At 38.9% G+C, this 19,960-nt stretch overlaps 1 protein-coding gene across 1 annotated transcript in view; it reads right to left on the reverse strand.

Moving 5' to 3' along the window:
* SEC24B (SEC24 family member B) overlaps positions 1-19,960 on the reverse strand; it is a 112,290-nt gene that overhangs the window by 74,506 nt on the left and 17,824 nt on the right. Inside the window, exons 2-3 of the mRNA XM_006869343.1 lie at positions 7,542-8,291; positions 2,785-2,955 (exon numbers count right to left, since the gene is read on the reverse strand). Of these exons, the coding sequence (XP_006869405.1) occupies positions 2,785-2,955; positions 7,542-8,291 (921 nt within the window). The remainder of the gene's footprint in view (positions 1-2,784; positions 2,956-7,541; positions 8,292-19,960) is intronic.

Below are 19,960 nucleotides of genomic sequence, written 5' to 3' on the forward strand. Positions count from 1 at the left end.
GGGGGGAGTGGGAGAGCCCATGTATCTCATTGCAAGATGCGTTTCCAACAAAAATGTACTTTCCACACTAATATCAAAATTCATTACATATGTGTGTGCATTTTGACCAATTACATACAACTAAAAACTGTAATGACAACTTAATACAGAAGAAAAAACTGAGTGTTTATAGACTTGAAATCATAAAAAAGAGAACAACTTTTAAAATTTCAAATTTATATAATATTGTGATAGAGATGTATATAGTTGGGTAAAATTGAGTTTCTAATTCAAGAATATATTGTATTATTACATCTGGCTAGGAGTATATGCTTCAAGAAGAAAACGGAAAAATGTAAACTTTGCAAACGTTAAAAGAAGGGCTTATGTTAATAGTTTTTAAAGGGATGATGGTAGGTATCATTTCACTGGATACAGTTCATCTTTGCTTTAAACTACAAGTACACATATAGTACAAGGGGGCTTCAAAAAGTTTCTGGAAAAACGGAATTAAGAGATAAAGGACTTTTTCCACTAACTTTTTGAGGACCCTCACATATGCTGAAAATTACTTAAATGCAACTGTTTAAGCTTTCGATGAAAAATTTAAAATGTCAATCTAAAATAGGAAGAGGCTTCAAAAAGTTTGTGGGGAAATGGAGTTAAAAGATAATGGAATTTTTCTTTAACTTTTGCAAGCCCCCTCATATATTAAAAGAGTTATACATTTTTTCAAACTGTCTTTCAGGGAATATACAGGCAAACAATTTGAAGAATCTCTTTTAAAAGCCAGTAAAAATTGCTAAATCTTGGGAGAACAATGACAGAGGATATTTTTGTAGCTGGAATAAAAAAAGACTAACTCTATGGACCTGATCCCCATAGCATGTACTCTGCAGTTGTATGCTGCACAACTCCAAGAAACACCATTTGGGTAAACTATAACTTGTACAACCCTACATCACAGCCCTGATTCACACAAAGAATTAGGTGCTCTGAAAAAGCCATTGTGGTACCACGATCAAAGCATTCAGCTGCCAACAAAAAAGCTGGCAGTTCAAAACCAGCAGCCATTTTACGGGAGAAAGATTTCTGTATGACCTTGGTCAATTCTATGAGGAAATTCTACTCTGTCCTATAGGGTCGCTATGAGTCGGAATCAACTAGATGGTAATGGGTAATGGTTCAACCCAGATCTATACAGAGAGGTCAAGTTCTCATTAAAATAAAAAGGAACAATAAAAGCTACCATTCAAATGTCTTCAGCATTATCTTTTCTGTTACTTATATAAGGAGTTTATCTTGAATAAACCAAGTTTGTCAAGAGCCAACGACAAATTTCAACTTTTTTTTTGTAGAAGAAAACAAAAAAGAGATGTTTCAGTTAAAAATCTTCCCCTCTGCTTGTAATCTTGGGCAAGTTACTTAGTTAGCCTCTCTGAACCCCAATTATCTCATTTGTAAAACAGAGATGTTACCTACCTTATAAAATCAGCATAGGGATTACATGAGATAATGAAGTACCTAGGACATTGTAAGTGCTCAATAAAAAATAACTCCTTCTTTTTTCAAAATTTACTTTATTAGTTAGAAAGATAATTGTGATTTTTTAATGAAAAAATAGTTTTTGAAAATGATCTTTCAAGTAAGATGAAAGGATTGTGTCTACATAAGATGGTAGCAAATATAATATGATAGGGAGAAAGAAATTAGAAAGGGCAATGCAAAGGGTCAAAACAAGCAAGACAAATAAGAATGGAAAGCAGACAAGGTTGTAGAAGCAAGACGTGAAATGTCACCAATCATTTAATTAGGGTTTCAACCTAAGCTTTTTTCTATTTCATGATAAGCAAAACTTTCCTACCAGCCTTTCATTTTGAAGGCAAATGTTTGTAAGAACTAGATTCAATATCCAATATACTCACTAACTTGCCTGGAATCAATGGACACTCCTTGGTGCCACAGCTGATTTTCCTATAAAACTAAAGGAAACTTACAATATACAAACTGATTCAATAGCTAGAAAGGCCTCTATTTATGATGCTTTCTGCTTTTATTCTGAAATTTATCACATAAGCGAGGGGATCCTTCATACCAAACTCTGAAAGCTGTCACTACCTAGAGAAAACAGCCCCTAAGATATTGCTAATGGTTGCTCTGGAAATATAAACTAGAGTCCTGGAAACAGTTCAGACACTTGAGTCAAATGAAAAATACAGCATATCAACCGGAACCACCAATAGCTTTGGAATTCCAGCCAGGCTATCACTGCCAAAAGAAAACACAATTTTGGAGAAACAAGGCCAAAACATCTTAGTTAACTGTCATTTATACGACACATGAAAGATATTAAACAAACCAACCACACAGTTTGTCAATAGAATATCATGCTCACCCTTTTTCATTCCCCAAATTGGGGCAAAGATTACTTTGTTTTAATAATAATGACAAACACAAGAATTAATCAAATAGGAAATAGAGATTCAACTCTATGAGGTATTGGTTGCTTTGCTGCAAAACAAACTATTAAAAACAGGAAACAAATGCCAATGATAGGGGGAAAGATGAGTAGAGTATAATATAAGACTACGTAGGTATACGAAGAATGGTATATAGCTTAACAAATGTAAAAAGTACAATGTAAAATGACATGTAAACTGTGATTGCAATTATGCAAAATATATAATATAGTCATGTTTAGATTACGGGTATAAATTACTTCTCTCATGTTCTCTATAGATTATTGTCACATGTTTGGCTTTTTAAAATTAGTTGAGTATGAAGTCGAACACATTTCTTAAATACCTTTGTGTTGTAATAGCTCGGATGGCTGGGTGACAGAGGCCACAGGTTTAACTGGGTGATTTGCAGTAGTAGGCGTTTTTGTTGAGGTTCCTGACAAAACAGTGGGTACTACTGGGCTGCACTGCTGAGGCTGAACATTTTGCATAACAGGACAGGATAAGGAATCTGCAACTGAAGACAAGAGACTATTTCATCTACAGCCACAAACTTGAAAACATATTAAAACAGATTAGTCCTGGTGTGGCGCTGTGGGTTAATGTGCCAGACCGCAAAGCCATTTGAACTGCAAGGTCAGTGGTTCAAGCTCACCAGCTGCTCCTCGAAAACCCTATACAGGATCGTTATGGGTTGGAACCGACTTGACGGCATTTAACAATACAACAATAACTAACAAAGTAGTTTACTGGAAGTTTATAGAAACCTCAGGAGCAACACATTATATATAGAGAAAATCAAGATAGTCCAAAGAAATAATTTTCTAAAAAACCAAAAACAAATTACATATCAGATATTTTAATAATCTTTAATGCTAACTTTCCTAAAACATACATGCTTACTTTCTTAAATGAGATGAATCCAAAAACTTTTTCCTGTAATAACTAATAACTACTACTATTATTATTATTGTACTACTCTGGTAGCGTAGTAGTCATGAATCGGGCTGCGAACCTCAAGGTCAGCAGTTCAAAACTACCAGCTATTCCACGGGAGAAAGATGAGGCTTTCTGCTCCCATAAAGATTTATAGCCTCAGAGACCCTGTACAGGGTCGCTATGAGTCGGAACTGACTCCACGGCATGTAACCACTCAGTGCCTCAAGTGAGAAGATGAATAGAGGTTAATTGTTGTTGTAGTTAAGTGCCATTGAGTCAATTCAGTCTCACAGTGGCCCTGGATAGGGTTTCTAAGTAGTGGCTGTTAGGTTTGAGCTACCAACATTGTGGCTAGCAGTTCAATGTTTATCCTACAGCGCCACACCATAATTCTAAGGTTAATCCCCTCCCTAAAAATGTGGTCCCTGAATTCCAAACATGTTTCTAGTATAAACAAACATTTCATTTTGCACTGTAAACTGCCACTTCACCTGCTGTTTCTAAGCTGACACCTTATTTCACACATAACTACACACTAAAGACATGATGGTAAGTACAGGTTGGACTTCTGAAATAAAGTGCAGATAGTTCATAATAGGTCTTTATAATAGTCCATGGCTTGCACTCCAAGGAGACATCAGGCTTTCCCACTGAATAATTAGTTTTGTTAGTTAAGTGCCATCAAGTAGGTTCCAACTCATAGCAATTCTGTATAGAATTTCTGAGGAGTGGATGGTAGATTTGAACCACCAACCCTACAGTTAGCAGTCCAGTACTTATTCTACAGTACCACACCAGGACTCTGAATAAGTGGTAGGATAGCAATGAATAATACATATGATGGGAGACTTCAAAGGTTCATGGAAAAGTACCATTGTTTTTTAATTCCATTTTCCAAAATCTTTTTGACACGCCTTTATATATAAAGTCAAGTGAGAGAATTAAAAAAAGGTCTCTAAAACACGGAAAAGTGTTTAAAACACTAAAAACACATGTCTTTCTTTTTTGTAAATTAGCATCTTGGAGAAAATATGCTTCAAAAATGATGGCAAGTAAAGACACTTTAAAATACTACTATTGATTATTTTTGAAGTAAGAATTCATCACAACCAGTGCATCTATAATCCAAGTTATATTAAAGGAAGTTCTTTGTTGTTGTTGTTGGTGGTGTGCCGTGGAGTTAGTTCCAACTCATAGTGACCCTGCATAGGGTTTCCGAAGCTATAAATCTTTATGGGAGCAGAAAGCCTCCTCTTTCTCTGGCAGAGCTGCTGGTAGTGTCGAACTGCTGACTGTGAGATTAGCAGCCCAACTCCACTATGCTATCATGGCTCCTTAAGTTCTTTGGAGTAATGTAAAATTATCCCAAATGGAAGAACGGAAGTTTAGGAAGAAGTAAAGAACAACACAAAAGTTTTACAAGTTCTCCAAATTTGGCTTCCAAACATAAGGAAAAAAGTGCTTACTGTTATTAGTACTTTCTCAAAGAGTTAAATTAATCAATATAACACTTCCTGAAAATTCCCATTGCATTTCCCCCAAGAAGGATTACTGAGAACAAGAAATTATTAGAAACACTTTCTATTTAAAATTTGTGGCATAGTAATTTCCTGCTTTATTCCTTAAAATCACCCCAAAGCAACAAGAAATGAGAAATGAAATAAGAAGGTATTTTTTCAGTGAAAATAAGAAACAAATAAATCCTAAACTCAACATGAATGGAAGGGCTGCCAGAAGCATAAGAGATGCAGAGAAATGCACAGAAAGAAGCAGACGGAGGGTTTGGAGCTACAGATACCAGAGCTTGAGAAGCATGCTTACTGAAGGTAAAAGGCACACTGCTCTGTAAACTACATGAAGGACGGGCAGCTGAAGCATCCCTGATGTCACTGCAGTTTTATGTAGAATGGAGGCTAGATGAGCACTCACACAGGCAAGCCATATAAGGAAGTAGTAGTGTCTACTTTCAAACATGGTGAACAGAGCTTTCAGCTGGGATGCTGTAAGAATAGTACTGGAACGCTAACCACAAGGACAGTAGTTCAAACTCACTAGCAACTCCTCAGAAACCCCATGCAACAACAAAGTAAGTCTGTTTGGAAGCAGAGGGTAGGAAAGATTGGGGAAGCCACCCATGACTGCTTCTCTCCATTGGATGGAAGACTGTTGTTAAGTTCTACCAAAACAGTTCTGGTTGGTCCAAAGTTTGGGGAGACTTGGGAACTCCTAACCCCATGGATACTGACCTAGCTACAGAGGGCTAGAGCTGAGAATGAAGTGTCTAGCTGATATGAAGTGAGGGGAGATTCACAAGAACGCCCAAAGGTGCAAATAGTACCCATTTGACCTAGCTTTGATAGCTTGATGATCAGAACTCGACTAGAGGAAGATAAAGAAATCTGATAAAGGAATCAAGTGTAAATTGCCACAATTTGATGAACTTGACCTTTATTTATGAATGCAGTAGCTCAAAATACCAACAAAGAGAGAAGAAGTGGGAAGGAGTCTTCACATCAAGGATCAAACCTATCCCCTCTGTACACACGGTTGAGGGTTGGTAGGGACAGGTAACTTAGACACTGGCTACCAAAAATAGGGGCTGGGGTGGGGATATGAAGGTACGAAGTGGCTGGCTTACAAGTTTTCAAGGAGTTTAATTTCAGAGCAAGGATAGGAAGGTAGAATCCCCACTGAATAGTTTTCATGGGTCTGGTGAAAGGAGACGGGGATACGATTCTGTTCATTCAATAGTGAGTAATTATTGTTATCATGACGAATTGCGACTGTCACAACTGTAAAGGTAGAAGTTGTGTAACAAAAAGGGGAGAGTAGTTAATCTTACATTTCACGAACAGATGACCCTAGGACCCTGAAGAAAGAAGAGCACGAGTGGAATGTGGGATCCTAACCAGGAAGCAGTGACACCAGAAATGGAGGCAGAGGTGATGGCATGGAGACAGACAGCAGCTGAGGAGTCTAGACTCATGGAATGAGAAAGGCTGTGTGCTGGCAGCCAGAAGCCTGGCTTAGAAAATGTGCCCTTTGTTTAAAAGATTATATATTCCTGCATTTTTTTGTGTACATCAAAAACAAAAAGAAGGAATAGAGGCAAATACTGTTAACTGATGGTGCATGGTGGGCATTGTAATCATTGCAGTGAAACAAAATACAACTGGTTGAATGCAAAACCAATGATGTTCTCCCATGTAGACTCTCACTCCATTCACAACAAAAGCTTTAGAAAATAAAAATAAATAAACATAAAAGAAGTAAAGATGAGTGGCTTTGGAAAGGATGCTTGCTTGCTTTCAGAGTGGAGTGTCTCCTGTCACTTAATTGGGGATGTTAGATTTATTGGCCCAAGGAGCTAAAGCTGAGTACCTTCAGGCTGAGGCTTATGGTAGAGTGGTGTGTCCTATGGGCAGTTATCAGCAGTCATAAAACAGATTCAACACTGGCTAGCAGAGAGCGGCCTGACTGTGGGCCTGCCTGAAAAGAGGCTGCCTGGACTGGACAACTATGCCTGAGCATTTCTGATCCTGGAACTGTGAGTACGCTGTCTTGAGTTCTATGTGGCCACTGCAATGAACTACTGAACCAAGATGAAAAGTAGACAATAATGTGGAGAGGTTTTTGGTGTCTATTTTCTTTTGTACTTACCAATTTGGAAGTGAAAAAAACCAGTTTGAATGTGTAGGAAACATCTTCTGTGAAAGTCATTAACAGGGGCTAACTTAGGAAAACGAGTGGAGTGCTGCAGCAAAAAGAACTATCTTCAAGATGGAAATAGTGTAAAAAGGAATGTAGAGGCCACCAAAACATATCCTTATGTGAATCCTCCTATTTTGCCCTATACCTAACTCACTTTAAGACCACTGCAGAGGTGTAAACACATCAATATATAGTAACTGAGATTACAATCATGGCAAGGTACCAGACTAGACAAGGCAAATGGCTGGGCGGTTAACTAAGAGTAGGGCATGGAGAAGGGTTCAAGGAGATGCTATATAATAAATACATTGCAAAAGTAGCTAATTTTCCATTTTTCTGTTAAGTAGTGTTATCCTTAATCTTTATGCAAAATAATTTAACTATTAAATAATTTCAGACTGGAAATGCACTAATATTCAACCATGCTTTGCTGAAGTTTTTCATTCAACCTACCTGTATGTATGGTGTTGTTGTTGTTGGCGGTAGCCAGGGATCCAGTGTGGTTTCGCATGAGATTGTCTTGGGTTGACTGTAGACCTGGAGCTGACCACGATGGAGTATTATATCCTGAAAGGTTCTGCTGCTGCTGCTGCTGCTGTTGTGATGCTGGTGGTGGAAGTGGCGATGGATGGCTGATTGGTGTACTTTGACCAGAAAATGAATTATCTTTAACTGGTCTGACACTAGGAGCATTCTGTGAGGTAAGCACTTGCCCATATGGGTCACCAGCAGGCAGAGAGGGATAAGAAACACTAGGATATGCTGTATTAGAAACAGTTGACATAGCATAATGACCACAAGTAGGGGGAAATCCCTGAGAAGCAACAGAAGAATTGGCAGAGTACATGGCTGGGTTACTGTAGTGATTCACAAAAGAGAATGGCTGGGAGGCACTCGGATGCAAATGAGATGCTGGTAATACAGCACCTTGGAAAGATCCTGAAGTGGATCCCACAATATGAGGGGCAGGAGGGCCCCTGCCATAAGTCTGCTGTGCTCCTGGTTGTTGGTTCATTGTGCTAGGAGTCACCACATTTTGTGTTGGTACTGCATAGTGACCAGGGTAGTAATCACCACACTGGCTATCTGGTGGTAATGAGGTCATTTTCCCAGGTCCTTGAGGGTAATATCCTGAGGGAGCAATATAATTCTGAGGATGCAATCCATACCCAGAGGAAATATGCACTTGATTCTGTGCTGGACCTGAAAGAGAAAAAGAAATATTTACAGGGACTGCTTAGGAAATAACAAAAAATATATAACTAAATAGGTCATAAAAGGAAACACCTCAGGGAGGAAAAAGAGAATCATGGAATAATTTTTAAGCTATTATTTTTGTTAAGGGCTGTTGAGTCAGTCCTGATTCATAGTGAACCTGTATAGGATTTTCAAGGAATGGCTGGTGGGTTTGAACCACCAATCTGTGGTTAGCAGTCCACTGCTGATCCTATAGTGCTATAACAGGGTTCCTTTTAAGCTATTATTCCTATTTAAATATTGTCCCAATTAATTTTTTCCCCATAACAACTTGTTACAAAAGATATACTATCATAGTCCCATTGTGGTAGCCAGCATCCAAGATGGGCTCCTAATAATTCCCATCTCTTGTTATTTACATCCTTGTGTGGCCCCATACTGTGCGAGGATTTGCCTAAGGACTAGTAACATGGCAGAAGTGATGACATATGACTTTCAAGATTAAAAAAGGGCTGTGGAATCATTTTGGACTCTGGCTTTCTCTCAAATCACTAAGTCTGGGAAAGTAGGCTGTCATATTTGAACAACTCTATTGCAAAACTCATGCACTGAGGAACTGAACTCTCTGGCAAAGAGCCAGGGAGAAACAATACTCACTACCTGCCAACAATCATAAGCTTGGAAGCAGATCATTCAAACTCAGTTGAATCTTGAGATGATTAGAAACCTAGCTGACAGTTTGAATACAATCTCCTAAGAGACCCTGACCCAAAACCACCCAGCTAGATTGCTCCTGTCGCTCAGAAACCATAAGATACATATTTGTTGCTTTAAATTGCTAGCTTTTGGGGTATTTTGTTATGCTAATACATTCAGCTTGGCATTCAAATCTTTTATTTATCTATTTAACTATAAAAATAATAATATACTTACTGTAAAAAGAACAAAAACAAAGCTGTGGTACTGTGAAGAATACAGAATATATCATGGACTGCCAGAAGAAAGAAATTCATTTTAGAAGAGGACATTTTGGTTGGGAAAGCAGAGGGCCAGCAGGAAAAAACAACAACAGGGAATGAGACTGGTTAACCCAATAGTCTCAGCAATGGTTTCTAACATAGCAAAGATCATGAGGATGGTACATTCTGTTATACAACCATGAGTCAGGGTGACGATGGCAACTAACAGCAACAACACTAACAACAAACATTTTTAAAAAGTATATGAAGTAAAAATAAAAGTTTCTCTCTCACGTTGGTAGCTGATATGTACCTCCCAGAGTAAGCACATTTAACAGTTTCGAGTGTATCCTTTGGGAATATGTAATAAACACACTGGTGTAGGTCACTTAAGCCTGACTTAATGACCATTTGGGCAATCTCCGATCCCATATATATCCAATTACATATATTTTTTGTGGTCTCCTAAGGTTTTTTGTTTTGTTTTTATTTTTAAGGAAAATCTGTTCTTCTTTTGTTTTCAAACACCCAAACCTCCTGAACAAGAGGTGAAGCTCCAGGGCACATCCCAATCCCCACAGTGGCTCTGCCTCCTTCTTCCCTCTACTCCTGGCTTCCATTCACCTGCCCAAGCAGCCATGCAGCCTTTCACCTGGCACATAGCAGCACCTTCCATACAGCTCTTTTTGCTCCTGCTAGTGGCACCCTCTAAAGAGCCCTGGTAGCGTGGTGGTTACGAATCAGGCTGTGAACCTCAGGGTCAGCAGTTTGAAACTACCAGCTGTGGGAGAAAGATGAGGCTTTCTGCTCCCGTAAAGATTTACAGCCTCGGAAACCCTGCACAGGGTAGCTGTGAGTTGGAACCGACTCCACGGCACATTACAACAACAACAACAAGTGGCACCCTCTGGATCTAAGATGTTGTAAGCTCCTGGCTCCACGCAGTGGCAGCTGCACACAATCAGAAAGTAGCTGCACCAACAGGGCAGTGGCAGCTAGGGGCACATCCCACTACTCCTTGCCAGGTCCCTGCCCTCCAAATCCTAACTGCGCACCCCCATCCCCACCCTGTACCAGGAAAAGCTCCAATTCAGCTGTGGACATAACCCCTGTCCAGCCCAGCTGCAACATTAGCCTCCTATTACCAGTAGATACAACTCTCGGGCTTTGTCCATTAGGTTCCCATAAGGTTTAACTACAAAGTGTACCAGGTCTGCCTGTACAACATTCAAATCATTTAACATCCCATTTCACAGAATGTATCATGAATGTTAAGCAAGGCATACCTGGAAATAAGAATATAAGTACTGGGGTACAATATTAACAACAGTGGCATGAGACGGCAGAAACCTGGAGACAGTACGAGACAGCTGTGGTAGAGCTTACCGATACCAGTTTCTAAGAGCTGTAACACTTGCCCGACAAGGCCTCAAGCAGGGCCCAGCAAGAACTGTAACCTGAGTTGCTCTTGTTACTTCTGAGTCATTTCCTGATCCTAGGTTATACCCTGTTACTTCCCTAATAAACCATTTAACTGAAAGTATGATTCAAGAGTTCTGTGAGGCATTGCTGTGAATTACTGAACTCAAAGAAAAACTCAAAGGGGAGGGGAAATAGTTGATGTTAGAGATGAAGAAATGGTATAGCAGTTTGGGAAAGCTGGATATTTGGGACATCTTTAACCTCTGCCTTGTAGAAACTAGCTTTGTGCTGATCTCTATAGAAGACATTATGCACTTAAGTACAAATTTGTTTTGTTTTGATTTTTTAAACACACATATAGAACAATGTTATCATTCTACAACTTGCTTGCTTTATTTCTTATATCCTAGGGATCCTTCAAAGGAGCTCTGGTAGCGTAGTGGTTACGAATCGGGCTGCAAACTGCAAGCTCAGCAGTTCAAAACTACCAGCTGTTCCGCAGGAGAAAGATGAGGCTTTCTGCTCCCGTAAAGATTTACAGCCTCGGAAACCCTGTACAGGGTCGCTATGAGTCGGAACCGACTCCACGGCACATAACCACCAGGGATCCTTCAGGAATCCTAGTGACATAAAGAGTTATGCTTAGAGCTACTAACCACAAGGTCAGCAGTCTGAACACACCAACCAGGCTGTGGAGATGAAGCTGTCTGCTCCTGTAAAGATTTACAGCCTCAGAAACCCTAGGGAACAGTTCTACTCTGTCCTCGAGATCTGCTTATGTTTCCTAATCCCTGGTGGGTTAACCACTGGGCTGCTAACCGAAAGGTCAGTGGTTCTAACCCATCAGCTTCTCCACAGGAGAAGCTCCTGTGAAGAGTTACACTCTCAGAAGCGCTATGGAGCAGTTCTATTCTGTCTTACAGGGATGATAAAAAACAAAATTGACTTGATGGCAGTGGGCTGTTTTTTTTCTGTTCTTTGTTGTTGTTGTTGTTAGGGGCCATCGAGTCGGTACCGACCCATAGCGACCTTATGCACAACAGAATGAAACACTGCCTGATCCTGGGCCAACCTTACTACTGTTGCCACGCTTGAGTCCATCAATGTTGCCACTTGGCCAATCCATCTTGTTGGGAGTCTTCCTCTTTTTCACTGACCCTCCATCTTACCAAACATGATACCTGCTAGTATTTTATAAACCCTCCATTATTCCATTTAAAAATTTACATAGTATTTCATTGTATAGATGACATTATTTACTAACAATTCACTGATAAATATTTCAGGGGTGAACTAATTTATATATTTACAAAGTGTATTCATAATAAATCTATAGAATATATTCCTAGCAGTGAAACTGGAAGTTCAAATGTTTGTGCTTTTAAAACTGACCACTGCTGGTAAACACAATTATATATGTAATCCTGCAATAACAGTAATAATAAACAGTAACTTTTTAGAACTAATTAGGTATATGGATTCCTGGTATGGCACTGTGGGTTAATGCGCTGGACTGCAAAGCCAGTTTGAACCTCAAGGTCAGTGGTTCAAGATCACCAGCCAACAAACCCTATACCAGGTCGCTATGCATTGGAACCAATTCGACGGCACTAAGGAGCTCTGGTAGCATACTGGTTACGAATTGGGCTGCTGACCTCAAGGTGGTCAGTTCGAAACTACCAACCATTCCGAAAGATGAGACTTTCTGCTCCCGTAAAGATTTACAGCCTCAGAAACCCTGTACAGGGTTGCTATGAGTCAAAACCGACTCCACGGCACATAACTATAAGTAGCAAAGGCATGAAAAGTTCTTATCTATACCAAACACTGTAGGGACTGAGTCATTGGGCTTGGGAACTTGGGCCACAGCTCCTAAGCTATGGGATATCTTAATTAATTGGCATAATACAGTCCATAAAGACAATATTATAAATCTTATGTTGGTGAATAGGGACTGTGGTCCTAAAAGCTTAAGAGCAGCTATCTAAGATGCAACTTAGAAAGTTGGAACAAAGAAGAAAACCAAAGACTTAAGGAAATAATTAGTCCAAAAGGCTAAAGGACCATGCAACCCCAGTCTCCATTACACTCAGGCCAGAGGACCTGTACCACTACCAACGACTTGGATGGGGATCACAACAGAAGGTCCTAGACAAAGTAGGAGGAAAATGTAGAACAAAATTCAAAATCACAAAAAACACCAGATATAATTTCCATCAAGATGACAGACTAGACAGATAGTACATGAACTCACTACAACAAAGATAGGAGAAGAATTCAGGAAAACACTACAAGATCAAACAAACAAAATAAAAGCAAATTTTGAAATAATACAAAACCTGCAATTAGAAATATAGAGGATTAATACTAAAATTTCAGAATCGGACAAAACATTACAAGGCAAAGGAGTAGATTCAAAACAATGTTCTACTGAGGGGCATAACATGATGGAAAAATTGAACAGTTAGGATATCTTTAACCTGCAACTCATAGGGACCAATTTTGTGTTGATTTTTATAAAAGAAATTAGTAATGCAGCACCTTAATCAAACATCTGCAACAATTAGAAAAAGAGCAACAACGTAAGCCTACTACCACCAGAAGAAAAGTAATAATAAAGGTTAGAGCAGAAATAAATGAACTAGAACAAAACAAACAATAGAAAGAACAAAACAAGAAGTTGGTGCTTTGAAAGGATTAATAAAATCAACAAATCATTAGCAAATCAACAACACAAAATGAAAGGAGAAGATACAAACAACACTAATAAGAAATGATACAGATGTCTTCTTGGATAGGAGACCTTGGGTAACCAAAGCAAACCAGTGGATATAAAAAGGATAGTAACAAAAGACTACGAAGAAACGTATTCCAACAAATTTGAAAACCTAGAAGAAATGCATAAACTTCTAGAAACACACAACCTACCTAAACTAACACAGGTTAGAGAAGAAATTGATCAAGTCATTAAAAACTTCCAACTGAAAAAAGTTCAGGCCCACAAGGTTTTACTGACAAAATCTACCAAACATTCAGAGAGAAGCTAACACCAATTCTACTCAAACTATTAGACTATAGAAAAGGATGGAAGACTCCAAATTTATTCTATGAAGAAAGCATAATCCTAATACCAAAAGCAGACAAAGACATCATGAAAAAAGAAATTATAGACCAATAAACCTCATGAACATAGATGCAAAAATTCTCAACAAAATTCTAGCCAAAAGAATTCAACAACGTATCAAAAGGGAAAAAGAATACATCATTATCAAGTGGGATTAATACAAAACACTTCACTAAGGAAGTCATACAGGCAGTCAAATATATGAAGAAATGCTCATGATTAGCCACTGTTGCTGTTGTTAAGGGCTGTCAAGTCAGTTTCAACCCATAGCGACCCTTGTATAGCAGGAGTAACTGATGACTTTAAACCACTAAGCTTGTGGTTCAAATCGACCTTCCAGTAGAGTGCTTATCCCATAGCACCACCCATTGGTTGTCTGTTTGTGTGCTGTGGAGTCGGTTCCAATTCATAGAGACCCTGTATAGGGTTTCTGAGGCTGTAAATCTTTATGGCAGCAAAAAGCCTCATCTTCCTCCCACGGAACAGCTGGAAGTTTTGAACTACTGACCTTGAGGTTAACAGCCGAACTCACAACGACTATGCTATGAGAGCGCCTTGTGCCATCCAATGTTGTTGTTTAGTACCTTAGAGTTGATTCAGACTCATAGCGACCCTGCTCGGGGTTTCCAACGCTGCAAATCTTTACAGGAGTAAGAAAGCCTCATCTTTCTCCTGCAGAACAGCTGGTAGTTTCAAACTGCCAACCTTGAGGTTACCAGCCCTCAGATTCATAACCACTATGCTACACCCATTGCTGTTGTTGTTAAGTGCCATTGAGTCGATTCCGACCCATAGCGACCCTGTTTAGGGTTTCGAAGCCCATTAGAGAGATGCAAATCAAAACAACAATTAGATTTCATTTTACTCCAGCAATTATAACAAAGTTCCAAAAATCAGAAGGCAACAAATGCTGTTGAGGGTGTGGAGAAACTGGGACCCTCCTTCACTGCTGGTGAGACTAAAATGGTGCAACTTCTGTGGAAAACAGTATGGCACTTTCTCAAAAAGTTGGAAATGGAACTACTGCATGACCCAACAATCCCTCTACATGGGATTCTCAAGAAATAAGAGCTGTGATATGACTAAATATGTGCACACCCACATTCATTGCACAGCATGACTCACAATAGCAAAAAGATGGAGACAGGCTAAATACCATCAACAAAGTTTGGTTAAATAAACTTTGATACATAACATAATGGAATACTATACAACACTGACGAATAATGAAGAGTCTGCAAACACTTCACAACATGGAGAACATTATGCTGAGTGAAATCAGTCAATCACAAAAAGACAAATATTGCATGAGACAGACCACAGTTGTAAAAAGTTAAGGAAAGAGTTTTCTTGCTAAATGAAACATTCTATGAAGGCTACTTGGTGAGTGGAGTTTGGAGTGGAGGAGAAAAATAAAGTGAATAGAGAGAGAGAAATACTGTTAACTGATGGTACACAGAGTAAACTGTAATCATTGTAATGATATGAAATGTTTAATTTGTTGAATGTAGGGATGATGATCTGTTTTATAAGCCTTCATTCAATTCACAATAAAAAGTTAAAAAAAAAGACTAGACATTCTGGTCTGATAGAAATTGTAAACTCCCAAGACTATGGCCCTAAGGCACCCTTTGTACCTGGAAATGAACCCACCCCAGAGAGCTACAAGTGAACAGCAACATCATTAGAAATGTGCTCCTCAAAACAAACGGCCATATAAGATTAAAAGGGTAGCATCTGCCTCAAAGCAGAGTCCAGGTAAGTTAGGAAGGGGCAAGAAAGATGAATGAATGGAAATGGGGAGCTATGGAGGAAGTAAGAAGTGTTGTTAACTTGAGGAGACTGCAACTAATGTCATGAAACAAAATGTGTACAACTGTTCAATGGGAAACTAATGTACTCTGTACACTTTTACCCAAATCACAACCAAATATTCAAAAATAAATAAAAATCAAACGAAACAGTAAATTTACTGTTCAAAAAAGGTCTATTAATTTATATCTACCATCAATAATGCTTAGGAATGCTTCATCTTCCCAACATTACTTACATCAAACATTTGAACCTTTGCCAATCAGATAAGTGAGAAATCATCTAGTCCATAGTACTTAGCTTTGGGTGATGCCCAGAGAACTTTTTCATAGGCTTCTCGGGTGTCTTTCTCCATCATTAGTCCTTTTTCTATAGAGTTGTGATTTCCTTATTCATGTTTTCTTGTATTATTAAGAAATTTAGTTCTGTGTTATTATTATATGCTGTACATACATTCCCTTAGGTTAAATGTCTTTTGAGTTTGTTCAGTGTTCTCTGAGAGTTTCTTGTTATTTAGTAAAATCTTTGTCTTATGTTTGATATGGTGCTTTTGAAATTTTTTTGTATATTTCATATTCATAATATTCATATTTCTCAGAATCATGCAGACCCCAGGTTCTTGGTGCTAAGTAAACAATCAATGAGTGTTTATCAAACTGATTAAAGTATAACAGAATAATGACGAAAAGGAAAGTGAAGTGGAAGAAAAGAACAGCTCTTCTTTTCAAACTAAAGTCCTAAGTCCTTCAAGAGTAGCCAGGTAGAGGAGGAAGGTATATATAGTCCATGGTAGTATCAGGAATCAAGTCAAAAACCTAAGAGTGAGGCAACTATTTCAGAAAACTAGCCTCTCACCTTCTTCTTCAATGAGCCTTAGGCATGCTTCACTGATTTTTGAGCAGAACCATCTCCATTCTAAGACTATTTACCCATGCTATCTTTGAATGCTTTCACACTTACGTTTTATATATTTACATATTTGATCACTGTGGTGGTGGTCACTGTGTGCCGTGGAGTCGGTTCTGACTCATAGCGACCCTGTACAGGGTTTTCAAGGCTATAAATCTTTATAGGAGGAGAATGCCTCATCTTTTTCCCGCGGAACAGCTGGTAGTTTTGAACTGCTGACCTTGCGGTTTGCAGCCCGATTCGTAACCACTACGCTATTTGATCACTGTAGAATGTATTTATTTTACTATTGCTATTGTTACTAAGTGCCATGGAATTGGTTCCGACTCACAATGACCCTGTACTGGGTTTCCAAGGTTTTAAATCTTTGCAGGAGCAGAAAGCCTCATCATTCTCCTGTTATTTTACTACTAAATATTATTAAACTGTTTAAAATTATATACAATATTGTTTGTTGTTGTTGTTGTTGTTGTTAGGTGCCATTAAGTTGGTACCAACCCATAGCGACCTTATGCACAGCAGAACGAAATACTGCCCAATCCTGGGCCAACCTCACTACTGTTGCCACACTTAAGTCCATCGATGCTGCCACTCGGCCAATCCATCTCGTTGGGGGTCTTCCTCTTTTTCTTTGGCCCTCCACCTTACTAAACATGATACCCCTCTCCAGCGACTGGTCCCTCCTGACAATATGTCCGAAGTATGAGAGACAAAGTTTGGCCATCTTGGCCTCTAAGAAGCACTTTGGCTGCACTTCTTCCAAAATGGATCTATTGGTTCTTTTGGCAGCCATAGCACTTTGAATATTCTCCTCCGACACCATAGCTCAAAGGCATCAATTCTTCTACAGTCTTCCTTATTCACTGTCCAGCTTTCGCATGCATATGAGGTTATTGAATATACCATGGCTTGGATCAGGCGCACCTTAGTCCTCAAGCTGACATCTTTGCTCTTCAACACTTTAAAAAGGTCTTGTGCAGCAGATGTGCCTAATGCAATACATTGTCTGATTTCTTGACTGCTGCTTCCTTGAGTGTTGATAGTTGATCCAAGAAGAATGAAGTCCTTGACAACTTCAATCTTTTCTCCATTGATAAGAATGCTGGTTTATTGGTCCAGTGGTGAGGATTTTTGTTTTCTTAACATTGAGATATAAACCATACAGAAGGCTGTGCTCTTTGATCTTCATCAGTAAATGTTTTAAGTCCTCTTCACTTTCAGCAATATTGTAAGTACTATTAAATATATTGGATTATGTGCTTCTCACAACTCTAAACATTTTACATTAATTATTTTTAATCCTCCATACGACCCTCTGAAATACCATAAATATATTCATTTTATAAATAAGTGGCAGAGAATATCTATGCATAAAAATAGATATGCATAAAATAGAATATCTGTGCATAAAAGCACAGAAGTTAACCTAGTACTGTTGCATACTTACAAAGTTGTTGTTTGGTGCCATCAAATCAGATCCGATTCATAGCAACCTTACTCAAAACAGAAAAAAACACTGCCTGGTCCTGCACCTTGCAACTGTTGTTACATTTGAGCCCATTGCTACTGCCACTGGGCCAATCCATCTAATTTGGGGTTTTCGCCGACCCTCCACTGTACTAAGGATGATGTTCTTCTCCAGGGAATGGTCCCTCCTGATAATACTTCCAAAGTATGAGAGACGAAGTCTTGTCATCCTCACTTCTAAGCAGTGTTCTAGCTACTACATTTCTTCCAACACAAATTCATTAGTTCTTCTGGAAGTCCATGGTACTTTTAATATTTTTCTCCAACACCAAAACTCAATCAATTTTCTACAGTTTTCTTTATTCACTATACAACTTTCACATGCATATAAGGCTATTAAAAATGCCAAGGCTTGGGTCAGGTGCATGCTAGTCCTCAAACTGACATCTTTGCTCTTGAACATTTTAAAGAGGTCTTATGCAGCTGATTTGCCTAATACAATATGTCGTTTGATTTCTTGACTACTGTTTCCATGAGTGTTAATGGCTGATCCGAGCAAAATGAAGTCTTTGACAACTTCAATCTTTTCTCCATTTATGATGTTATATTTATTGATCCTCTTCACATTCAGCAAACAAGGTATTATCGTCTGCTTATGGCAGGCTGTTAATGAGTCTTCCACCAATCCTGATGCCATATTTTTCTTTATATGATCCAGCTTCTCTGATTATCTGCTCAGCATAAAGACTGAATAAGTATGGTGAAAGAATACAGTCCTGGTGCACATCTTTCCTGATTTTAAACTATTCAGTGTCCCCTTTTTCTGTTCAAATGACTGTCACTTGATCTACATACAGGTTCCTTATGAGCACAATTAAGTGTTTTTGAAATACCCATTCTCTGTTGTCCATAGCTTGTTCTGATCCACATAGTTGAAACCTTTGCATCACAAAAGGCTGAAATATGAGTCTAACAATCTAACTTAGGTTTATGCTCTTAACCAATAATCTGCTGTCCCCTGCTACACTAAAATCCAGCTTTATTTCTTTAGTCTGGAAAATTTCCCGAAATTAAATTATAGTCTTAGTTCCAACTAAAGTTTGAATTTTTGGCAAACCTTAATTATTCCAGAATCTAGTTTTCTTATCTACAGGGAAAAAAACATATCTGTGCCATTCATCAAGTGGAAGAATAATAAGAAACCAAATTCATGTGCTGTTTCAAGCTCACGGACATAGTACAGAAAGAGAGTGCCACTGCCACTGCATCACTTAGCATAATAATGTACCAAATGAATACAAAAATGAGTAACAGACATCTCAATACTTTGATTTCAAGGTTTTTCTTATCTATGAAACCAAACATTAACCATAAAAAGCCTGAACAAAACTGCAGAAGCCTGCCATAAACTGCTCTAAGCCGACCCCAATGCCATTAATTTCATTCTGGTTCCCAGCAACCCTATAGAACTGTCCCATAGGGTTTCCAAGGCTGACGTATTTATGCAAGCAGAATGTTATATTATGCCACATCTTTCTCCCACAAAGCAACTAGTGGGTTTGAATCAGCGACCTTTTGGCTAGCAGTTGAGTACTTTAACCACAGTACCTTCAGAATCCCTATTAACCCCATTAAGATTAGCTACTCGTTGATACATGTTTCTCCCTTCTCTTCATTTTTTTAAAATGCTTTATTGTGAATTATGTGATAGTGTACAGAGTAGGACATTAGCTTCTCACTGATCCTGTTGTATATTGTTTCCTTACCATGGTTACAATCCCTTCCATGCATCATCCACCAACCAAAGGGTATACCCCACAAGCCTGTCCCCTGGTCGTCCGCACACAGCCCCTCTTCCTCTCCTGGTCCAAAGCCCCCAGCCACTCCATCTTCCCACATCATCATCTCTGTCTCCATCCCTGGCATCACTGCTTCTCTGGGTAGGGTTCCGTTCTCTGCTCTTCTCCCTTGATGGTCCCAGG

This window comes from Chrysochloris asiatica, unplaced genomic scaffold (genome assembly GCF_000296735.1).
Source record: "Chrysochloris asiatica unplaced genomic scaffold, ChrAsi1.0 scaffold00129, whole genome shotgun sequence".
In the NCBI taxonomy this organism is placed as follows: domain Eukaryota; kingdom Metazoa; phylum Chordata; class Mammalia; order Afrosoricida; family Chrysochloridae; genus Chrysochloris; species Chrysochloris asiatica.